The following is an 18,815-nucleotide window of genomic DNA, read 5'->3' on the forward strand; positions in this document are numbered from 1 at the left end:
CTTGCCATCCTTATCAGTTGGCGGCAGACCGCTTCCCGTTACCTCGACACTCTTCCCATTTGACATCCTATAGAGCAGACTACGGTGCGCAATTCAGCAGTGATGCCGATCCTATGTCCATATCGAAGTTGATGGCCTGTATGATCTTTCACTCCGCTTAGTAGAGCATTGACAAATCATCAATCCAATTCCCCCTCGCGCCTTTTTCTACTATGCCTAGAACCTCTACATCAGAGGAAACACCAATGTTACCTCTCCCTGGAGCCCCTTCTTCCTCCTGGGCTAGATTCCGAGAGCGACTAAGTGCTTTATTCAGTGGCGCTGACCCCCGGGTCTGTATTGCGTTCTGGCTGTTTGGTGAGCCATTGGCACTGAAGTAGAGCAAGAAGCAGAACATATAGTTACTAACCTGCTGTGTTTACTCATTTGAGAAACTAGGCTTGATAAACAATGTTCTTTATGTCATCATCCTATCAGCTGCTCTTGATTTAGTCGGACCTGGTGTGCCCAAAGGCGTCGTTCTTCTCGCAGATGTCATCCCTTCGTTTGGGACTAAGCTCATTGCGCCGTATTTTATCCATGTAGTACCATATTCGGTACGGGTGGTGATATTCGTGCTCCTCTCCGCCATCGGAATGCTTCTTGTTGCGTTGAGCCCTGGCTACACGGATGGTGGCACGATCTCTACCAAGATTGCCGGGATTATCCTAGCCAGTTTATCTAGCGGAGGTGGTGAGTTAAGCTTTCTCGGGTTGACGCACTTCTACGGTCCATTTAGTCTGGCAGCTTGGGGAAGCGGAACTGGAGCTGCGGGGCTGGTCGGTGCTGGTGCTTATGCACTCGCGACTACGTCCTTCGGCCTCAGTGTGAAGACAACCCTTCTAGCATCTGCTTGCTTACCAGCAGTCATGGTGGTAAGCTTCTTTACCATCCTGCCGAGATCCCTTATGCACCATCCTCTGTCGGCCGTACAAGCTGGCTATCGCGCTGTTGGGACCCATAATAGGCTTGCGGAAGAACGGGCATTTAGTTACGAGCGTGATGAAGCCAACAGTGAGGCTGATGGCCTTCTCGCTTCTTCCATACACTCCGCTGAGGACCCAAAAGCAACTCAGACTGGGAGTGGAAGTCTCCGATGGGAACATATCAAAGCAAATCTGCAGCGCGCAAGAGGGCTTTTCTTCCCTTTGTAAGCACACCCCGGAACAAGATGACTGAGACTTGGCTCACAAGTTTTACATCTAGCATGCTTCCATTACTGTTAGTCTACGTCGCAGAGTATACCATCAACCAAGGAGTGGCCCCCACACTACTCTTTCCGCTGAGCGAGACTCCGTTCGCCCATTTCCGTGCATTCTACCCTGCGTATAATGCGATTTACCAGGTCGGCGTGTTCATCTCACGTTCATCGACTCCCTTCTTCCGCATCCATGATCTGTATTTTCCATCATGCTTACAGGTTGTGAATCTGGCTATTTTGACTCTTCATTCTTTGTTCAACTTCATTCCTAGCGTGTACATCATCTTTGCGATCATTTTCTGGGAGGGACTCCTCGGTGGCTTGGTTTATGTCAATACGTTCGCTGAGATAGGGGAGCGCGTGCCCCCAGAGGATCGGGAATTTTCCCTGGGCGCGACAACCGTCAGCGACTCTGGGGGTATTTGTATCGCGGGTTTCCTCAGTATGATCTTTGAGGTTTGGTTGTGTGACTGGCAAGACGCGCACGGAAGGGATTATTGTCGTAAGCTATAGTTAATTCTGGCCTTTAGTTTACACTGCTCGGTATATGATAATCAATGGACCAGCTTATGCAACTTGAACCGGAGATAAGCCTGTGTAAGCGATTAATATACGATAGGGCTGAAGCCCAGTCACTTGACTATGATTGATGAGTCGGTGATGGCGTCACGGGGCTAACATGTGACAGGGCGGCAACGTGACAAGACAGGATCCCCCTTCCAGAGGCACCAACGAAGAACCCTAATAATGGTCGTCTTCTGGTCGATCAATGTTTCTGGCGACTCTGCCCCGGATCACTGGACCAACTACTACTCCATATTCCTCAGCCCCCCCCCCCCATGCTCTTCTCCAATCAGCACTGTGGGGAGTAGTGGGGACTTTCACATGCTTGACCCCGTCATCCGCCAGCTTATATCCATGGCTTCTTCACGCCAGGGAGTCCCAAAATCGAGTGGAATCTTTCACCTTTCTTCACTCTTGCTTGTTTACTTTTCCAGTTGGCCAGACTGTGGCGTCTTTGACTAGACTCCCTCCTTCAGTTCTTTCTTCGTGTCTCCCATACGGGCGTTTTGAAATTTCTTTGTCTGGTCGCATGCCATGGCATACAATTGAGTTGGAAATTGACTGCAGATACACTCGCATTCGCTCCGGTTTTTGTACATGCTATTTATTCATATAGGATAGACCTCAGTTTGTCAACCATTGCCACTATCCCTCCGTGCCCGTGACTCGTATCTCTATATTGCAACATTCCGCCAACTTGGATCTTGCCGAGGAAGAGGCCATACACGGAAAGATAAGCCCTTACGCTATCCAGTGAGCCCGTGGCAATGATAGGTAAGCTCTATAATGGCACCAATGAGCTCAGCAGCCGCTGATGGAAACCCCAGACCATGTGCTAGGAAGACCATCGACCAAATTCCGAAAGATTCAGGTCCTTGCCGTCTTCCTTTTCTGGTCTACCTATCTCCTCAGGTATGGTGCTCTAACAGGTAGTCAGAACCGTAGCTAAGTAGTTTCGTGCAGAGGAAACAAACATGGCCCTCCTATCTTTCGCAACGTCTCAGCTCGCCTATCGGCAAAGCTAAGTGTTTGGCAAACTACCGTGGGCGTTTTCCTGTGGCTGTACCTCTGCCGCAACTTTGCAAAGATTGTTGGCTTAGAGTGTCCGGAACCACTAGCCAATTTGTATTCACGCTCTTTCTTCCGGGCAACATGGATCGCCACGGCCCTCGACGCTGGCTTCTGGACCGCAATGAAAGTCAAGCCGAAGTGGCTACGAGATATCGCGTCTTTGGCGTTTACAGTTTACTACCTTTTCGCTGCGGAGCAGGCAGATGAAAAGGTTCGTCGGGTTCGAGCAACCCTAACCGTAGAGCACCTGCGAGTCTCATGGAACAAAGGCACCACGCCGTACCTGTGGGCACTCGCCAGTCTGCTTCGGCCCCGACTTACAAAATATCCGCCTCGTGCGATACGGATTCCTCGTCCTCCGCAGTCCAGCTATACAGAGCCAACCAATGCATGGCTTTACTTTGATGGTCCTCTGAGTGCGTTACGCGACCAGACCTGTATTATCCTGGATATCCCCGGGGGCGGATATGTCGCCATGAGCCCCCGCACTTCAGAGGATCGACTGCTTGCCTGGGCTGGGAAAACAAAGGTGCCGATCCTTAGTCTTGATTACAAAAAGGCACCAGAGTATCCCTACCCGTATGCGCTCAATGAATGTTATGATGTCTATCATACCATCGTCACTACGCGCGGGCGTTGCTTGGGATTAAGCGGGAACGTGCAGCCACGTATTGTGCTTGCAGGAGATAGTGCTGGTGGAAATCTGGCAGTGGGCACTACCCTGATGGCCCTCCAATCCGGCAGCTCAGATGCTCCCCGTTGGCAAGGTGACCACATGCTCCCTCGTCCAGATGGGCTTGTTTTAGCATATCCGGCGTTGAATATGAGAGTCGAAAGCTGGATGACGGAGGAGCAAATGTCACTTATACAAGATAAGAGCGCGCGGCGGACGAACGAGAGCGTCCTCCGACAGAAAAACATGGACTACCAGCGTTTGACGCCATTCACATCGCCAGGCCCTTCCACAGAAGACCTTCTCCGCGACTCGTCTTCTGACCTGGACCTGGAAGAAGCTGAGGATGTAGCTCAGGGTGCTTCCAAGAAACTGGAAGAAAAACTCAAGGCGGACAACCTGGCCGCTCAGACCGCTGCCATTGCGCAGAGCCACCACCCGAAACAAATCCGTACCCGTCTGGCCGTTTCCTCAATGATCTCGTATGTCCATGATCGGATCCTGACCCCCGAGATGATGAGGGCAATGATAATCCTCTATATCGGGCCTCACAATCGCCCTGACTTCAGCACGGACTTCCTGCTCTCTCCCGTGCTCACCCCCGAGGCCCTTCTCGCACGGTTCCCCAAAACATACATCGTCACAGGCGAGCGTGACCCACTAGTTGACGACACGGTAATCTTCGCTGGGAGACTGCGCCAGGCCAAGCTACACCAATTCCGGGAAAGACAGGAGCTGGGGCTTGAGAAGTCTCACCGAGCATTCAATGAAAAGGACCACGTGGAGGTGTCATTACTCCCCGGGATCTCTCACGGATTCCTGCAAATGGCAGGCTTCTTTCCCGATAGCTGGAAGCATATCAACAAGTGCGCAGCCTGGATCCAGGATTTGTTCGAGGCCGCCGAGAGACGGAAGTCATCGTCCAGTTTGCTCCAGTCACTGCACGACAGCGCACCATACTACCAGGTGCCGAAGGCGGACGCCAATAGCGGCAGCCCACGTCACCATAAACGCAGCCTCACGGGCGAATCGTCAGGTGACGAGGATAGACCCTTGGAGATGAGCCTCGGCAGGATGACCCCATTGAACCCGGATGATAGTACCAGTCAAATGCGCGGCAAGCCGTCCAACGGGACGAGTCATGTTCGTCTCCAAGGCTCTGCGTCGAATGACAATGAGTCTCAGACTGCAAGTGGCAGCCAGGGTCCAAGTGCATCCCGAGGTCGCCGTTCCCGGCCCAAGGGGCTCAGCAGAAGACGACGCGATGCGCCCACGAAACTCACTATGCCTCCGGCCCATGACTATATCTCAGACGCCCTGCAGACCCCTCCGCCCAAACGTAGGGATAGAAGCATTGGCAGCCTTCCTAGTGAGGAGGATCTCTTGGATCGCAGGATGAATGGTTTGGCTGGAGGGTTGATGGGGATAGGAGAGGGAGCCCGGACGCCGTGAGAGTGGCTGGAGAGTGTTTTGAATGATGTTCATGAATATACACGTTGATTATCAGGATAGATCGCGTATCGACTACGCATTGACAATGTCATAAGCAATACGAAGACTATATATATATATAAAACAATCATATAGCGTGGTTAATGCTTGTGTAAGACCCTAGATGTCATTGCCTCCAAAACCAAGTGCGACGCCATGGTTTGGCTCCAAACAAGAGGGCGCTGCTTGCTCCCAATAGGCATCTATGAATGTAGGCTCTGATGCAGGATTTCAGACTTGGCGCATATCTCATGAAGATCCGAGCACGATGCAGCCATTCACTGACTCTGTTCAGTTCTGACGCACCACCAACACATAAATCGCACAAAGGGTGCAAAATTGGATTTCACCTTCGTCATCAGCTTGCACTCCATCTTCGACTCGAATCTTTCGTCTCAAAATGGGCAATCAACCGAAAATCGACTTGCTCCAGGCCGAGGTCGACGAGAACAACCAAAGCTTTTTCCGCCTGTTAGTTGACGGTCGGGCCGTCAAATACATCACCGTTGAACCTGGCCTCTACAGCGTCGAAGATATGTGCTTCGGCCCTTCACTCATCTCCATCTTGCCCGAACTTCCTCAGGGAGACTGGAACGACGGTTTAGTCGCCAGGGACGCCAACGACGGTCGACCGCAGTTCGCATACGCGAGGCGGACTCAATTCCCCAGCGTTCGAAATACGTGGCATGGGACGTACGTCGATTACATGGAGCTTTCGATCGGCCGGAAACTCCGGACGGGAATTTACGAAGTCAAGTGTTCATCATTTGACAATGATGTCGTCGTCGCCAAATTCGCCCGTTTCCCCTGGGAGATCCAATACATCGAGAACGAGACTACCGCGTATCAATGGATATCTGGCCATGATATTGGGCCACGATTTCTGGGTCACTTGACTGAACACGGTCGGGTCATTGGGTTCTTGATGGAATATATACCCAATGCACGGCATGCTGAGGCTGAGGATGTTCAGTCCTGCAGGGAGGTGTTGTCTCGGCTACATGGCTTGGGGGTTCGACATGGAGATACGAATCGATTTAATTTCCTCATCTGTAATTCGAGGCCGTGTTGATCGATTTTGACACGGCGAGGAAATGCGACGATCCTAACGTGCTTCTGCTGGAGGAGCAGAATTTAAGCGCGTGCCTGGAAGATGTTTCGACCAGAGGGGGAGGCGGGCTTCTCTGAAAAGTGCGTATTGACACCATGACGATTATTAGTGAGGGATAGTAGCCCTGTACGCATTTGTGTTGCTGGATATTCTATGATGCTTGTCGTGTCTTGTAGAACACTCCAGATTGGTCAAGGCATATACGCTCCCCCACGTACAGTCGTGCAATGGTGATAGGTGAGGTAGCTGCGGCACGACGTCTATTCAATACCCTATGATAACTTGGATATGGGTTACGTTTGTTTACGGATCATTTCCAACCAGTCTCCTTCAAGATTCCATATCTCCATGTATGTACGGAGCGGCCTTGATCAGAAGCAAGTACCCTTTGGTCAGCACAAACGAGCGTGCCTCTATCAAGGCGTGCCCGACTACCAACCCATTATCGCGCTGGAGGCATCTGGTGATTAATTGAAAGGCTATCCATACCCACCATTGACTGGCAGGCCTGGAGCACCGATACAGGGGCCAGCAAGGCTTTCTGTGTTTCTCTCTACTAATTCAGGCGCACAGTATTGAGATCACTTTCACGGCGTTGGGTACAGAACATAGTAATGTAGTACTTAAATCAAATCCAGTCTGGCCGGGAATGAGTCTCGAGGTACTTGATCCGCTGATATATGGCTGCCTGGAGACTCCAAACCAATGGTGCCAGGGAAGTAGACTTAAGACGAGTTGATGTGACTGTTCAATCCCAGAGACGGTCTCCCAGATGGGCTATGCCGGAGCTGTTGTATCCATCGTACCAATTTTATTAGAGCCCGTGGAGGCAGACCGAGGAAAGGAGAGCCTGTAGTAATGATTTCTATCTATCTCTACAGAACAGACGGTAGATCAGGATCAAGCCATCCCTAATGACTAGTACCAAAAACTCCTTTCAAGAAAGACCGGATCTAGATTTTAATTCAGACCCGATAGATGTCAAACTTTCAGAAATTTTGGAATTGATGAATCATCCCTACATTGACCACAGGAAGCCTTGAAGACGCAATCCCCCCTGCCCCCTTTGCTGTGGAGAATCCAGTCGATTGATACCCAAGCCAAGAATGGATGGCTCCGGGCTCCTCTCTATTATCGGAGACACCAGTTCCAGTCAGGACCCCTTTTACCTAACATCTAATCTTGGGTCCAGGCTGATGGCATCAAGTATTGCCAACGTTGCTCATGATTCGTGCGAGGTCATTCAGTGGTTGAAACTTTCCGTCACGCAAAGGCGAAGATAAGAGCGATGTACGGAGTATAGCATATCCTCTTATGCCCAGACGTCTACAGAAAATGCACCGCTTTGTCCTGGCTCCTGCAGAAGGGGCATGGAACATACCTTTCGAGGCTCAGATTGAATTGCTTCAACGCTCGGTTGCTCTCAGATTGGACCCTATCGAAGAGAGCCCCAAAGCAACGTGGTCTGCCAACTCATCACGGATGACTTTATTGTGAATCAACAGAAACAAAGACTTGAGAATGGACAATGTAAATAATGGAAATAATGTAAGTAAAAATAAATAAAAGAAAAAGAACATCTGATATTGCATGTGAAAGTCACAGGTCCAGCATGTGATTGTGGACCTGACGTCAGCGGTGTCGGAAGCATCCCGTTTGATACCAAATTTCCTTCTCTGAGCCCTAACTTCTATTCTACTGTTCAGTAATTCTCTGTGGTTTCCTGTATTATCTGGTCTACCGGTATTTGATCTACAATTGGAGACTATGATCAAGGCTCGTAACCCCTGCATCGATGCATACAACAGAGGTGGACTAGAGGCATGGTTCCGAACTCGGGTTGCCGTTGATCGGGCCGATTGCTACATCCCTACTTTGAGGTTCATTCTAATCACACCGAGCCGTTAATCATTCCATCGGGCGGTGGGTCTTTTCTTCTACTTTTTGTTTTTCTTTTTCTCAAGGCCAATCTTAAGTTCTGAACCCGTGACGGTTCATAATTTTCTTACCTAATGTTAGTCAAAAAGTGTTCATAAAGGATACATTCATGTGAAGGACACTTACTCAGGGTCCGCTTGAAGCTCCGTTCTGGAACAATTCTGATCATAATTTTAAACTGACTGCGGGCCTACATGAGGTTAAAATAATGCCCTACATTTCGTTCGATTCGTGTAGTTCGATTCGTGGCCCTACCGGACTAGGACATTTGTATGCCTAAACCAAGCATGAATAGCACGCCTGACTCACTGAACTGCTGACGCGAGTCGAAGCCGGATCATGATATCCGCTTGATTAGAATATCACCGCATTTCTATCCAATCCTCTTTCTGATCCTACCCGAGTGACTGACGTCCCCCCCCCCCCCCCCCCAATCGCCTTCTCCGATGTCGTGTAGAATAGGAACCGTTCAGTTGGGCGTCCGGATTGCCAGACAGCCCTGGTCAAGTGTCAAGCGCCCGGCAGTCCGAACCACCGCCGAGAGAAATGCTTAGATATCTGGTAGCCTTATGGATTGTAGCCTAACTCGGGAAAGCTCCAGCATATCGACCCTGAGATCCGCCTCGTCGCTACGTGGTTCACCGTTCAACACTAGGCGCGGCGAAAACCGATGTATCCACTCGGACGGAAATGGGTCGACCACCGGCCCTATCTTTTTCTTCAGCGTCTGTCTTGGCTTGGCATATCTTGGTACTCCTGGCTTGGTTTCCCTGGTGGTGCGAGGTGGAAGGATCAGGTTTCCGCATGATTGAGTGGGTATACTGTCATTAGTGAATAAAAAAGGGTGATGGGTCATTTCGCTAGACAATGAATAGCTAGAGGGGGCGGTACTTATCTATGCCTTGGCCCTGCCTTTTGTTGTTCTGTGCTATGATTTTTCATTGATAACCCTAATACAATAACTTGTCCTCCAGAAGCCTTTCATCATTGTCCCTCCACACTACTTTCGTTGTCCTTTTGTTCATATACCCATCATAGGTCCTACCAGCTGGGATATTACGCATCCCTTCCAACCATAGTATACGGCATCTGGAAACTCTCTACTGATGCACAATGCAAGAGCACAAAGTCATCAGCTCTGCTAGTTCAGGGGTCACCAAGACCGTCCAACATCATGTGGACTTCGACGGCCCTGATGATCCCCTCAATCCACTCAACTGGCCGAACAAAAAGAAGTATGTGTGCTCTTCATAGAAGCCCTAACTCGGGCCAGAGAGGCTAACTGGCAGCTATCAAATCTAGGGTGTATATCTGTGCCATCTTGGGTCTCAGCACGATGATCGTGGCCTTTGCCAGTAGCATATTCGCCCCAGCCATCCCAGTCGTGGTGCATCTTTATGGTGTCAGCAAGGAAGTAGCCACCCTGGGTGTCTCCCTGTATGTCTTTGGGTTTGCCTTTGGTCCTCTAGTCTTCGGTCCCTTTTCAGAGCTCAAAGGACGATATGTCCCTCTCGTTTTGTCCATGTTCGGTTTCACGATCTTCTCATTCGCCACCGCCGTCTCCAAAGATGTCCAATCGTTGTTTATTCTGCGATTCTTCACTGGATTCTTTGGGTCCGGTCCCCTTACGCTAGCCGGTCCAGCATTCGCCGACATGTTCTCGCCCCAGCAACGTGGTGTCCCCATCGTGATGTTCTGCCTGATGGTGTTCATCGGGCCTCTGGTTGGCCCGTTCACCGGGGGCTTCATCATCATGAATCATTCTCTAGGCTGGCGCTGGACAGCGTACATCCCGGGAATCCTAGGAGCCGCCGCCCTCGTCGTCATGACTCTGCTCCTCGAGGAAACATTCCAGCCCGTCATCCTGACCCGGAAAGCTGAACGTCTGCGCCGGCAAACGGGTGACTGGTCCCTCCACTCCGAGCAAGAGGAAATCCACCTCGACTTCCATTCCATCGTCCGAGACAACTTGAGCTTGCCCCTGAAGATGCTGATCAAGGAACCGATTGTCCTATGCATGTGCATCTTCGGCGCCTTTGTCTACGGTCTCCTCTACCTCTTCCTCACTGCCTACCCGTACGTCTTCCAGATCACCCGTGGAATGAACCCAGGAGTGGGTGGGCTGCCCTACATTGGTGTTATTATCGGAACGCTCTTCGGCGCTGCTGCCACGGCTGCCACCCAGCCTTGGGTGCTGCGAAAGCTGCAGCAGAACAACGGCGAGATGATGCCCGAATGGCGTCTTCCTGTTGCGATTCCCGGCGCCGTTCTGTTTACTGGTGGGCTGTTCTGGTTGGGATGGTCTGGGTATAAGGGCAGCATTCACTGGATTGTCCCGACGGCATCCGGACTCTTGACGGGCTTTGGATTGCTCACGATGTTTCTGCCGTCGTTGGCTTATCTCGTAGAAGCCAGTGGTGACAAGTAAGTACACTGCCCCTACCATTGTATTATCTAGATGGACATAAAGATTGACAACCCCGTCAGGTCAGCATCGGCCATCGCAGCACATACATTCCTGCGATCAGCAGCCGGAGGCGCATTCCCGCTGTTTGCAACCCAAATGGTTAGTCCTACATACTCTACCCAGATTATCATCAAACAGTTCACTAACAATCCCTGAATATAGTTCGACGGACTCGGAGTCGAGTGGACATGCACCCTTCTTGGCTGTCTCGGCGCACTGCTCATCCCTATTCCCCTCCTGCTGTACATCTTCGGTGCTCGGATCCGGGCCAGAAGCGGACTTTCCGCATAGTTCGACTTCGGTTCCTGGGTACAGTACGGATAGAAAAGTGATAGTCCTCTATTCTGCGTGGTTTTTGGTTTTAAGGATACCTTTTTAGCTTGGGTCTGGCGTGGAAGTCCGACGTGGACTCGTTTCGGTTTGCCTAATATTTTAATTGAGTCGTCTGTTGGCTTTGTGCTATAGACGGTAATGATGATTGATGAATGATCTTCTTAATTGGGTTCTCAATGTAAGAACTGTGTTGTAGTTATTCGTAGATGTATGTACCTTGATCTCTTTCCTCTGATTCACTAACATAGCAACCGAATATAGTCTACTACAGTAACACTGATGAGCATCATTCTCAGGTCTATTTTCCCATCTAGATAAATCATATGCAAACCCCGTCCAACAGGCCAATAATACATCCATCGATACTGTATGTTGACTTAAAAAACGCCTCTTAACAGCAGATACAAGATCCAAATACAAATGATCAACATTGTCCACGTAGCCCATTGCGAAGATAACAACATCTACCCTGGTTCTCGCCCTCCGGTATCTAAACACCGGTCAGCAGGCCCAAACTCCAGTATCAGACTCTCTAACAAACCAAAGTAATATACCTTGCAAACAAAGAACGCCGGATCACATCCGCCCTCAGTGCACATAGACATGTACCCTCGTATATCCTTGGGAACTGCTAGCGCGGTTGCGAATAACAGAGCTCCGAGTATGACCATGGTCCAGAAATGCATGTCGGTTCTATATTTTAGTAAGAATCCAGGAGGTAGGGTGGTAGCTTTGGATATGGGGTTGTGGTTGGTCTCGTTGCTTTGTAGAGTCGAGGGATTGGAGATTGCTTTTATCTTTCCTGGGGAGAGAAGAGGTATGGTTTTGTGTTATCTTTATTTTAGGGTTTGGCCTTCAGGTGAGTGATATATGTTGCTGGTTTATGTGTGTTCTTTGTTTTTTAATTGTTTCTTCTGCTCTATTGTGTGCTTAGATGTGGTATATCAAAGAGTGGTTGACTTGGTATGTGTAGGTGGGAAATGGCTGTATGATCGTTGAGTTCTTTGGAATGGGTGATTCTCTTTGTGTCTCTTTTGTCATTTCTTGTGTTGTTGTATTGTTTAGTCGGGACTTGGGAATCTTGTGTGAACTTGGTCTCAGTGCCGATGCCTGAATATTTATATCACTTTCATAGATGGATACAGCAATGTAGAGATCAGAGTGTAGCATAGGGAAATATATGGTAGGACACATGAGCTAAAGAAACATCTATGTGTGGTGAGTAGTTGGTTAGGCTTGTTATAGATACACTTTCTCCCCTGAGGATCAGTATTCTATTCGTGTTAGCACCATTCCTTAGTCGTTTAAGGTTATTGTATATATTAGGGTGCAGTCTCTAGATGCGAATAGGGGTACCACCAAGAGAGAAGAAGGATCACCAATAAAGGGAGGATACTACAACCATTACTTCTGAGCCTAACTATAATCACTCTCATAGTGTGTATGGACAAAAAGCCAAGCTCAAGCTGAATTAAGATACTCCATCCTAGGTACAATACACCACTTGAGTTTCATCAAGGAAAAGATAATTCCCGGTATCTGACCAGCCTCGGCCTGTATGGAACAATAGACCCTAGGAAGCAATCAAGGTATGCCAGATCTCAACCTGGATCCATGTTCCAGAAGCCGTGGGCTATTCCTTCTCTCATGCGCAACCATTAATCCCCTTTATTTCTCAAAGTAACATTCCATATCATCAACGCCTCGTCTGCAGGATTATCAGCCGCTTTGGTACAGTGAAGTCACCTTAACCTTGGACGTACCGGCCATATCTTCTTACAACTCTCGAAAGAATGCAAAAGGATTGTTCAGGGCGTTTCCGGCAGCCGCATTCTTGGTCGGTTTGGTAGAAGCCGAAGAAGAGCTCTCCTTGGCCGACGTCGCAGCGCTAGTCGTAGTACTAGTGGCGGTCGATTTGGCTGCGACGGCAGTGAACAGAACCGCCATGACGGCGAACCAGGAGATCTGCATGTTTACGTGAAGGTTGGGTATGCTTGATTATGGTATTCGGAGCAGAACAGGTCGTCACGGTGGTCAACAGGATGAAGTAGCGACAGGAGATGCAGAGGATAATGAGGAAATTAAAATAAGGTCGGATGATTCTCCTGTGTCACCAGCATGAGCGGAAGACGACGAGTATTTATGCACTCGCCAGACCACTTCACTTCAAACCGGTTCCCTTTTTTTTTTTTGTTTTTTTTTCCCTGGACCCTGAACTTCACTCGCCCTCTTTGTTGGTTTTTTCCCCCGCTTCGCTGCCATTCCCTCCATTTCCCATTCTTTGTCCGTCCGCCCGGTAGTGTGTAGGCAGCCATGTCAACTTTCTACCCTGGAGTAACCTGGCCCCGACGGCCTGTGTCCAATTACCTGATTGACCTCCTCGACGCAAGCTTTCAAGTGGCTGGGTTGTATCACAGCGTTACTATCTTTGGTCCCGTTGTGATCCGCTTGAGTGGTTGGGTAAGCTCCGAGGGGGGGGGGGGTTATGTTGACCTCCATTTAGGCTTACGCTTAACAGGCTGGTCGTACAGTGCCAAATTCCAATCAAGGATATCCTTCTGTGTGACTCGACATGGAGGAGCTTGCGTCAGCTCCATTCGGTTGTGGCATATGGGCTGAGACATCTGCTGCTAATGCCAATCACAAGAAGAGTTGGACGCCATGTGCAAACAACTAGGAATTGAGGTGGAAGATTAATCCTCTGCTGTGGTCTGTTTGCTGCGTGATAATGTGAGCTGTGGGTATTTCTTGCCGATTTGTCGTTCGCTCTATGATCTCTTTATTGATCGTGGTTATCGTAGGTATACAGAGTAAATACACCGGGTTTGCCTTCAACTGCCGTGAACCTACCACGATAAATTGAGTCGCTTTGCTTCGTTCGACGTTATGTCCTCGTTCGATTATGCTATATCGACTTGTCCCTGGTCCGGCACTGGAATACCCATTTCCGACCATCTGGAGGCGAAGAGAACAGCTCTTTAAATCAGAAACCCTAGAGCAGCATTCCCGTCGTCAATCGATCGAGATTTATTTCGGCATCCCACCTACAGACCTAGCGAGTGGAATGAAACGTTCGGGGGTCCATCGGTTGGAATACTTGTCAAGTCTAGACCTCCTAGTTGTCGCCTTGGCAAAAGTCTGGATTCGAGTGATCTGTCCCCGCTAGAGCCTTATTGTAGTTGATCGGCGGTGATATCGCGGCTAGGCTCAGGACAGTTAATCGACAATCCAGCACGCGGTTTATTGGTCTACTGCCAATCTTTGCTGAAATCATCGCCTCGTGAGGGCACCGTGCTTTCGAACGTCTACCCCGAGCTCGCCATCACCAGGGTTCAAAAGCAGATCGCGCAATCATATGGGATAGGAGCAAGGTGCCAAGAACCTGCTGCCAAGAGTTACTATAATCCCTACACACTAGCTTTCATTGCCAGTAGGAACTCCTTGCTGGCCCTTCAAAGGGTGTCGTTCAAGACATAAAGCGATCATATGTTGATAAGATAATAAGTATCGCCTTTATAAGTCGTGTGTTCATCCTAAGCGGGATTATATCTCTTGCATTGGAAACAAACGCCTTTGTATTCGCTACATGCATACGGTGATGCTTCGTATCACCACAACTAGTGAACCCGCTGCCCTTATTGCCTAGACCCTGAGCCGACCCTATCTGAGAGTGTGGGATATATGCTACTCCACCCATCTCTATTATTGAAGATGGCCAAATATGAAGAATACTATGGATGGCTAGCCCGGAATGGTTTGAGAAAGACGCATTTTCTAGTATGATTCTATACTTCTTTGCCTTCTATATAATTAGCAAGGAGAAAGACATACCTTTATCGGACAACACTCTGGAGAACAGATACACACAAGACAAATGCAAAAGAAAGTGCAAGCATATTATGACGACGACAGCTTTGTACTGTATTTATTATCAGCGATTCATACAGAACATATATTATAGTACAGCGGTAACTCACCTTTCGCTTCAATATATTCAACAATCTCACTCATGCAGTGGAAATCTGAGGTCCAGCATCTACTAATCACGGGCCCTAGTGGACCAAGACCGGTAACATCGGGAAAAATATTATGTCGATATAGATCCTCAATATCAGACTCTTCCTTGTCGCTATAAGGTTCATTACCAGTTACCATTTCATACAACGCTGAGCCAAATGCAAATATCTCTGTCTTCTCTGAAATTATAGCCCCATTGGAGGTTGAAGAATAGTTATCCGGAAGCTGGTGGCTAGTACTGTAGTAAACCTTTGCTGATAAACCGTTAATCGATGACCCGGCAAAATCGCTGAGCTTTATATTCAGATGACGATCAAGACAAAAGTTTCCGCAATTTATATCCCCGTGTAATATACCGTGACTGTGGCAAAATGCCAGTGACTGCGCTGCCTGGTAAGCCCACTGAAGAAGTATATACTCAGGCGGGACGTTTCCTTTGCGTAGAAACCGCCGGACATCCCCATTCTCGGCGAACTCTAGAATAATGTTTCCATCTGAAGAACCAAAGTATTATAAGATAGAGGAAGGTCTATCTTGCAACTGATTGAAATGTTCGTAAATCATCAACTCTATAGAGCTACGATCCTGCGCATCTGGATCACCACCATGGGGGATCTTGGCGACCTTCAGAGTATCAGGGTAGCGTGCGACGACACCTGTTGTCCCAAAGGCAATGATGTTATGGCAGTCAACACCTGGTGGAAGTATTGTATGGTTGTCACTGTCTATCACGGTAATGTGGATGATAATAATGATGACAATGATGATGAAGAAGACGATGAATGAAGGGTTAATTGATGGGTATACAAGGCTGTGGAAAAGGGATGTTGGTAGATCTCCACATTAGAAAGAAGTATCAGACAAATATTAAGCATTCTCCGGCGGTGAAATTCACGCTCGAATGTTCCTTAGAAAATTGTTTATTCTCAAATATCAATATCACAACCGCTGTTCCGATAGTCCCAAGGTTTCCGCAGGAAAACAATTCGCTAGTCTATAAACTTCGAAATCCTATAAAGTTCGGTGTCCTAGACACTGGAAATCAATTTGATACTGCATGTAATAGGCTAAACGTCTTCAGAGCAACATATGTCATATGTTTCAAGTAGAATAACTGCATCCTGGCTCTGAGGAAGACCTGCTATGATAGGGCTGCCGGTAATCAGGGGATCGCCCGTGACATTGCTTCTCTGGGATAAGTTTGGAGTCGGCACGCGTCCTTAATTGCTTCATCTCCACACCTTCGAGCTGAGTCGGCCCGAAAGTGGGCGAAGGAAGTATGGAGTATTTACACGCTGAATTGTCCAATAGCGTCAGTATACTGAATATCTATGCCCATAATGCGGATATTCGTGTGGGATCGAGAAATTCTGCTTCACGTTGTCCCATAGACAAGTTCTCGAGTTGGTCAGCTTTATACGAAGTGATCATCCCGACCGACAATTTGCGTCTCTAATGGCGTTTTCGCTAAACTGTGAACCATCCCAACCGGCAATTGCGTGCTCTCGAACTATCACCACCCTCCCTTGCATGCCTCCCCTATTTATCCACGCAATGTGGCACGCGACCATGCATGCCCTTGTTTCTGCTTTCTTTTTATCAGTAATCCCCCTTCACGTTTAGAATCCGTCTGTTGAACCTCGTTCCTGGCCTTAACTCCTGCAGCCAGACTCTGTCATAGGAACGTCCCCACATTGGGGCGCCGTCGATTCCTTCCGTCGATCATTCTGAAAATCCGCGCTGCATGCTTATCGACGGCTCGGAAAGAGACGTCCCCAGATAATGGCAGTGATGAAGGAGTCTGACCAGCTCGATAACACCCCATCCCTACGAGATAAGGAATATGATTCATATTCTTGGGAATTACTCGACGACCATCCGCTTCGGTCCCATCCCACTGAATGTATTCCTGGCTTGTCCTCCTATGTGGCTAGGTATTCGGCTATATTAAGAAAACGATGGACGGAACGCGTCTTTCCACTCGTTTGCTTATTTCTGATGTTCCTGTACGCATTGCTGCCTTCGTTGAGACCAATCACCGTGGAAAGCTAACCTTCTTTGACAGAGTTGTAATTCAGTTTCTGGCGGCACTGCCGTACGGGTTCACATACATCGTATTCCGTAGTGGAATTGAAGAGCCAAAAGGCTTTGTTCAATGGCCAACGGAATTCAGTCGGGAACCAAGCACCTGCATTCTCTACAATCCACAGGCACATGATGCTATCCAGTATGCTATAGATGCTGGGTGTTCGGGGGTTAGGGTGGGCTTCAAGGCACAGGGGGGTGAGCTTCTTGTGGACGGTCTCGTGTCAAATCGACAGGTTTCCGGTACACTTGATAAACTATATATCAATCCTCTTATAAAGAAGCTAGATGCCAGAAACTCTGCCGAAGTTTCTCCAGCATCTACCGCCAAGTCTGGGCCAATAGGCTTGTTTGATACAGACCCAGCACAGCCATTTACGTTATTCCTGGAGCTTCGCACTTCAGTTCAGGCGGCATGGCCGCATCTAGTTTCTCAACTCATGCCGTTGAAACAGAAGGGTTACCTTTCCTATCGGAACGGAACACAGGTTGCCCCCCGCCCTGTTACCATCGTCCTCACCGGTCTGGAGAGCCTGGACTTCGTCGATATGGCTGAACCCGCGCATGACAGCATCATAGAAAGTATCATGTTCGATACCTCGCTAGAGCAATTACTGAAGGAGGACTATGACTCTGCGTTGAGAGCACCCCAGGCCTCCCATAGTGTCAGAGAGAGCAAACCTGCACAAACCGAGGCGGACACAGGAAGCAGTCTCAGACAACACCATGAGTTTTCATACCAACTCCTCACTGCGACCGCAAACTTCACCCGATCAATCGGCTTCCCTCACCGTGGCGGTCGGTTCTCTCCGAAACAGATCGAGCGCGTCCGCGCCCAAGTGCGAGCCGCTCATCGGCGCGGTCTTCGCGCGCGATATGAGGGGGCCTCAGACTATCCACCAGCAGTGCGTCGGATGATCTGGCGAATTTTGGTCCACGAGGGAGCGGATATGATCGAGATTGACGGGAGAAGATGTGAAATTCCTTGGTGGAGACGATACTTTGTCGGCGGAGGCATGGAATGCCACGGTCGGAAGGGAGATACCGGGAAAGTATAACTTTGCAGGATCATTTGGGCAGTAGACGATGATGCTGATGACGTACACGTGCGTGTATGACATATTCATGTATATCATTTTAAAATGAAAGGTTCATCATCTGCAAATAAGCGCAACCTTAGGATAAGATTTCAAGCAAATTGTCAGCCCCAGACTCGCAACAACCCCGGGTATGGGCGCCCTTCCAGATCTCGACAGGCCTCTGATAACCCATGGAAGAGGAATGTGTCGCATCAAGCCACCCTTTGCCACGACGTAAGGGGGATCGGAATGAGGTATGTATGCGCATGTATGGAGCATGTACCACGGTACAACAATGAAGATCAAAACGCCGTCTATCTTTGTTCTCACGATACACAGCCTGAGCTTTCTTTCTTCTCTGGGTTACACTGAGGAAACGTTTCAGAGGCAAAAAATTAAATTAAGGCCACATGAAGAAGTAACCAGGCCGATCGTGTAGAACAAGAAGAATATAGCTGTTACCATGGCTACGCATAAGGTTTCTTTTGAAGGGGGGTGGAGTCATTTGGAGTGTTGGTGTTTGATTTCTTCCTAATTCTTTTTATTTTTTTCTTTTTTCTTTTTCTGCTTCAAAAGTCACCGGGAGGCGGTGTCGCGGTGTAACTGGATTGCATTGGATTTTACTCTACGGTGCCTGAATGGTGGGGATCCAAGGCTGGCGGATGACATCAGGCTGGCTGCGTTTCTTGAGAATGGTACCTTGGGAGGGCAGCAAGATTGTAGGGGGGGGGGGGGGGTTCTTTCTT

At 49.0% G+C, this 18,815-nt stretch overlaps 5 protein-coding genes across 5 annotated transcripts; 4 read left to right on the forward strand and 1 right to left on the reverse strand.

The window, feature by feature from the left end:
- Nucleotides 1-245: 245 nt before the first annotated feature.
- Nucleotides 246-5,000, forward strand: ANOM_003505 (uncharacterized protein; the record flags this gene model as incomplete). The annotated part of the gene is made up of 5 exons (XM_015548762.1): nt 246-357; nt 439-1,189; nt 1,246-1,742; nt 2,632-2,716; nt 2,768-5,000. The coding sequence occupies 5 exons, from the start codon at nt 246-248 to the stop codon at nt 4,998-5,000; spliced, it is 3,678 nt and encodes a 1,225-aa protein (XP_015409391.1).
- Nucleotides 5,001-5,439: 439 nt separating this feature from the next.
- Nucleotides 5,440-6,227, forward strand: ANOM_003506 (alpha-galactosidase A precursor; the record flags this gene model as incomplete). Its single annotated transcript, XM_015548763.1, has 2 exons — nt 5,440-6,051; nt 6,102-6,227. The coding sequence occupies 2 exons, from the start codon at nt 5,440-5,442 to the stop codon at nt 6,225-6,227; spliced, it is 738 nt and encodes a 245-aa protein (XP_015409390.1).
- Nucleotides 6,228-9,201: 2,974 nt separating this feature from the next.
- Nucleotides 9,202-10,846, forward strand: ANOM_003507 (MFS transporter; the record flags this gene model as incomplete). The annotated part of the gene is made up of 4 exons (XM_015548764.1): nt 9,202-9,323; nt 9,391-10,512; nt 10,576-10,654; nt 10,718-10,846. 4 exons carry the CDS (start codon nt 9,202-9,204, stop codon nt 10,844-10,846), a joined length of 1,452 nt encoding a protein of 483 aa, XP_015409389.1.
- A 1,710-nt stretch (nt 10,847-12,556) lies between these two features.
- Nucleotides 12,557-12,859, reverse strand: ANOM_003508 (uncharacterized protein; the record flags this gene model as incomplete). The annotated part of the gene is made up of 2 exons (XM_015548765.1): nt 12,557-12,596; nt 12,669-12,859. 2 exons carry the CDS (start codon nt 12,857-12,859, stop codon nt 12,557-12,559), a joined length of 231 nt encoding a protein of 76 aa, XP_015409398.1.
- Nucleotides 12,860-16,863: 4,004 nt separating this feature from the next.
- Nucleotides 16,864-18,048, forward strand: ANOM_003509 (uncharacterized protein; the record flags this gene model as incomplete). Its single annotated transcript, XM_015548766.1, has 1 exon — nt 16,864-18,048. The coding sequence occupies one exon, from the start codon at nt 16,864-16,866 to the stop codon at nt 18,046-18,048; it is 1,185 nt and encodes a 394-aa protein (XP_015409397.1).
- Nucleotides 18,049-18,815: the final 767 nt, after the last annotated feature.

This window comes from Aspergillus nomiae, assembly GCF_001204775.2.
Source record: "Aspergillus nomiae NRRL 13137 chromosome Unknown contig00052, whole genome shotgun sequence".
Classification (NCBI taxonomy): domain Eukaryota; kingdom Fungi; phylum Ascomycota; class Eurotiomycetes; order Eurotiales; family Aspergillaceae; genus Aspergillus; species Aspergillus nomiae.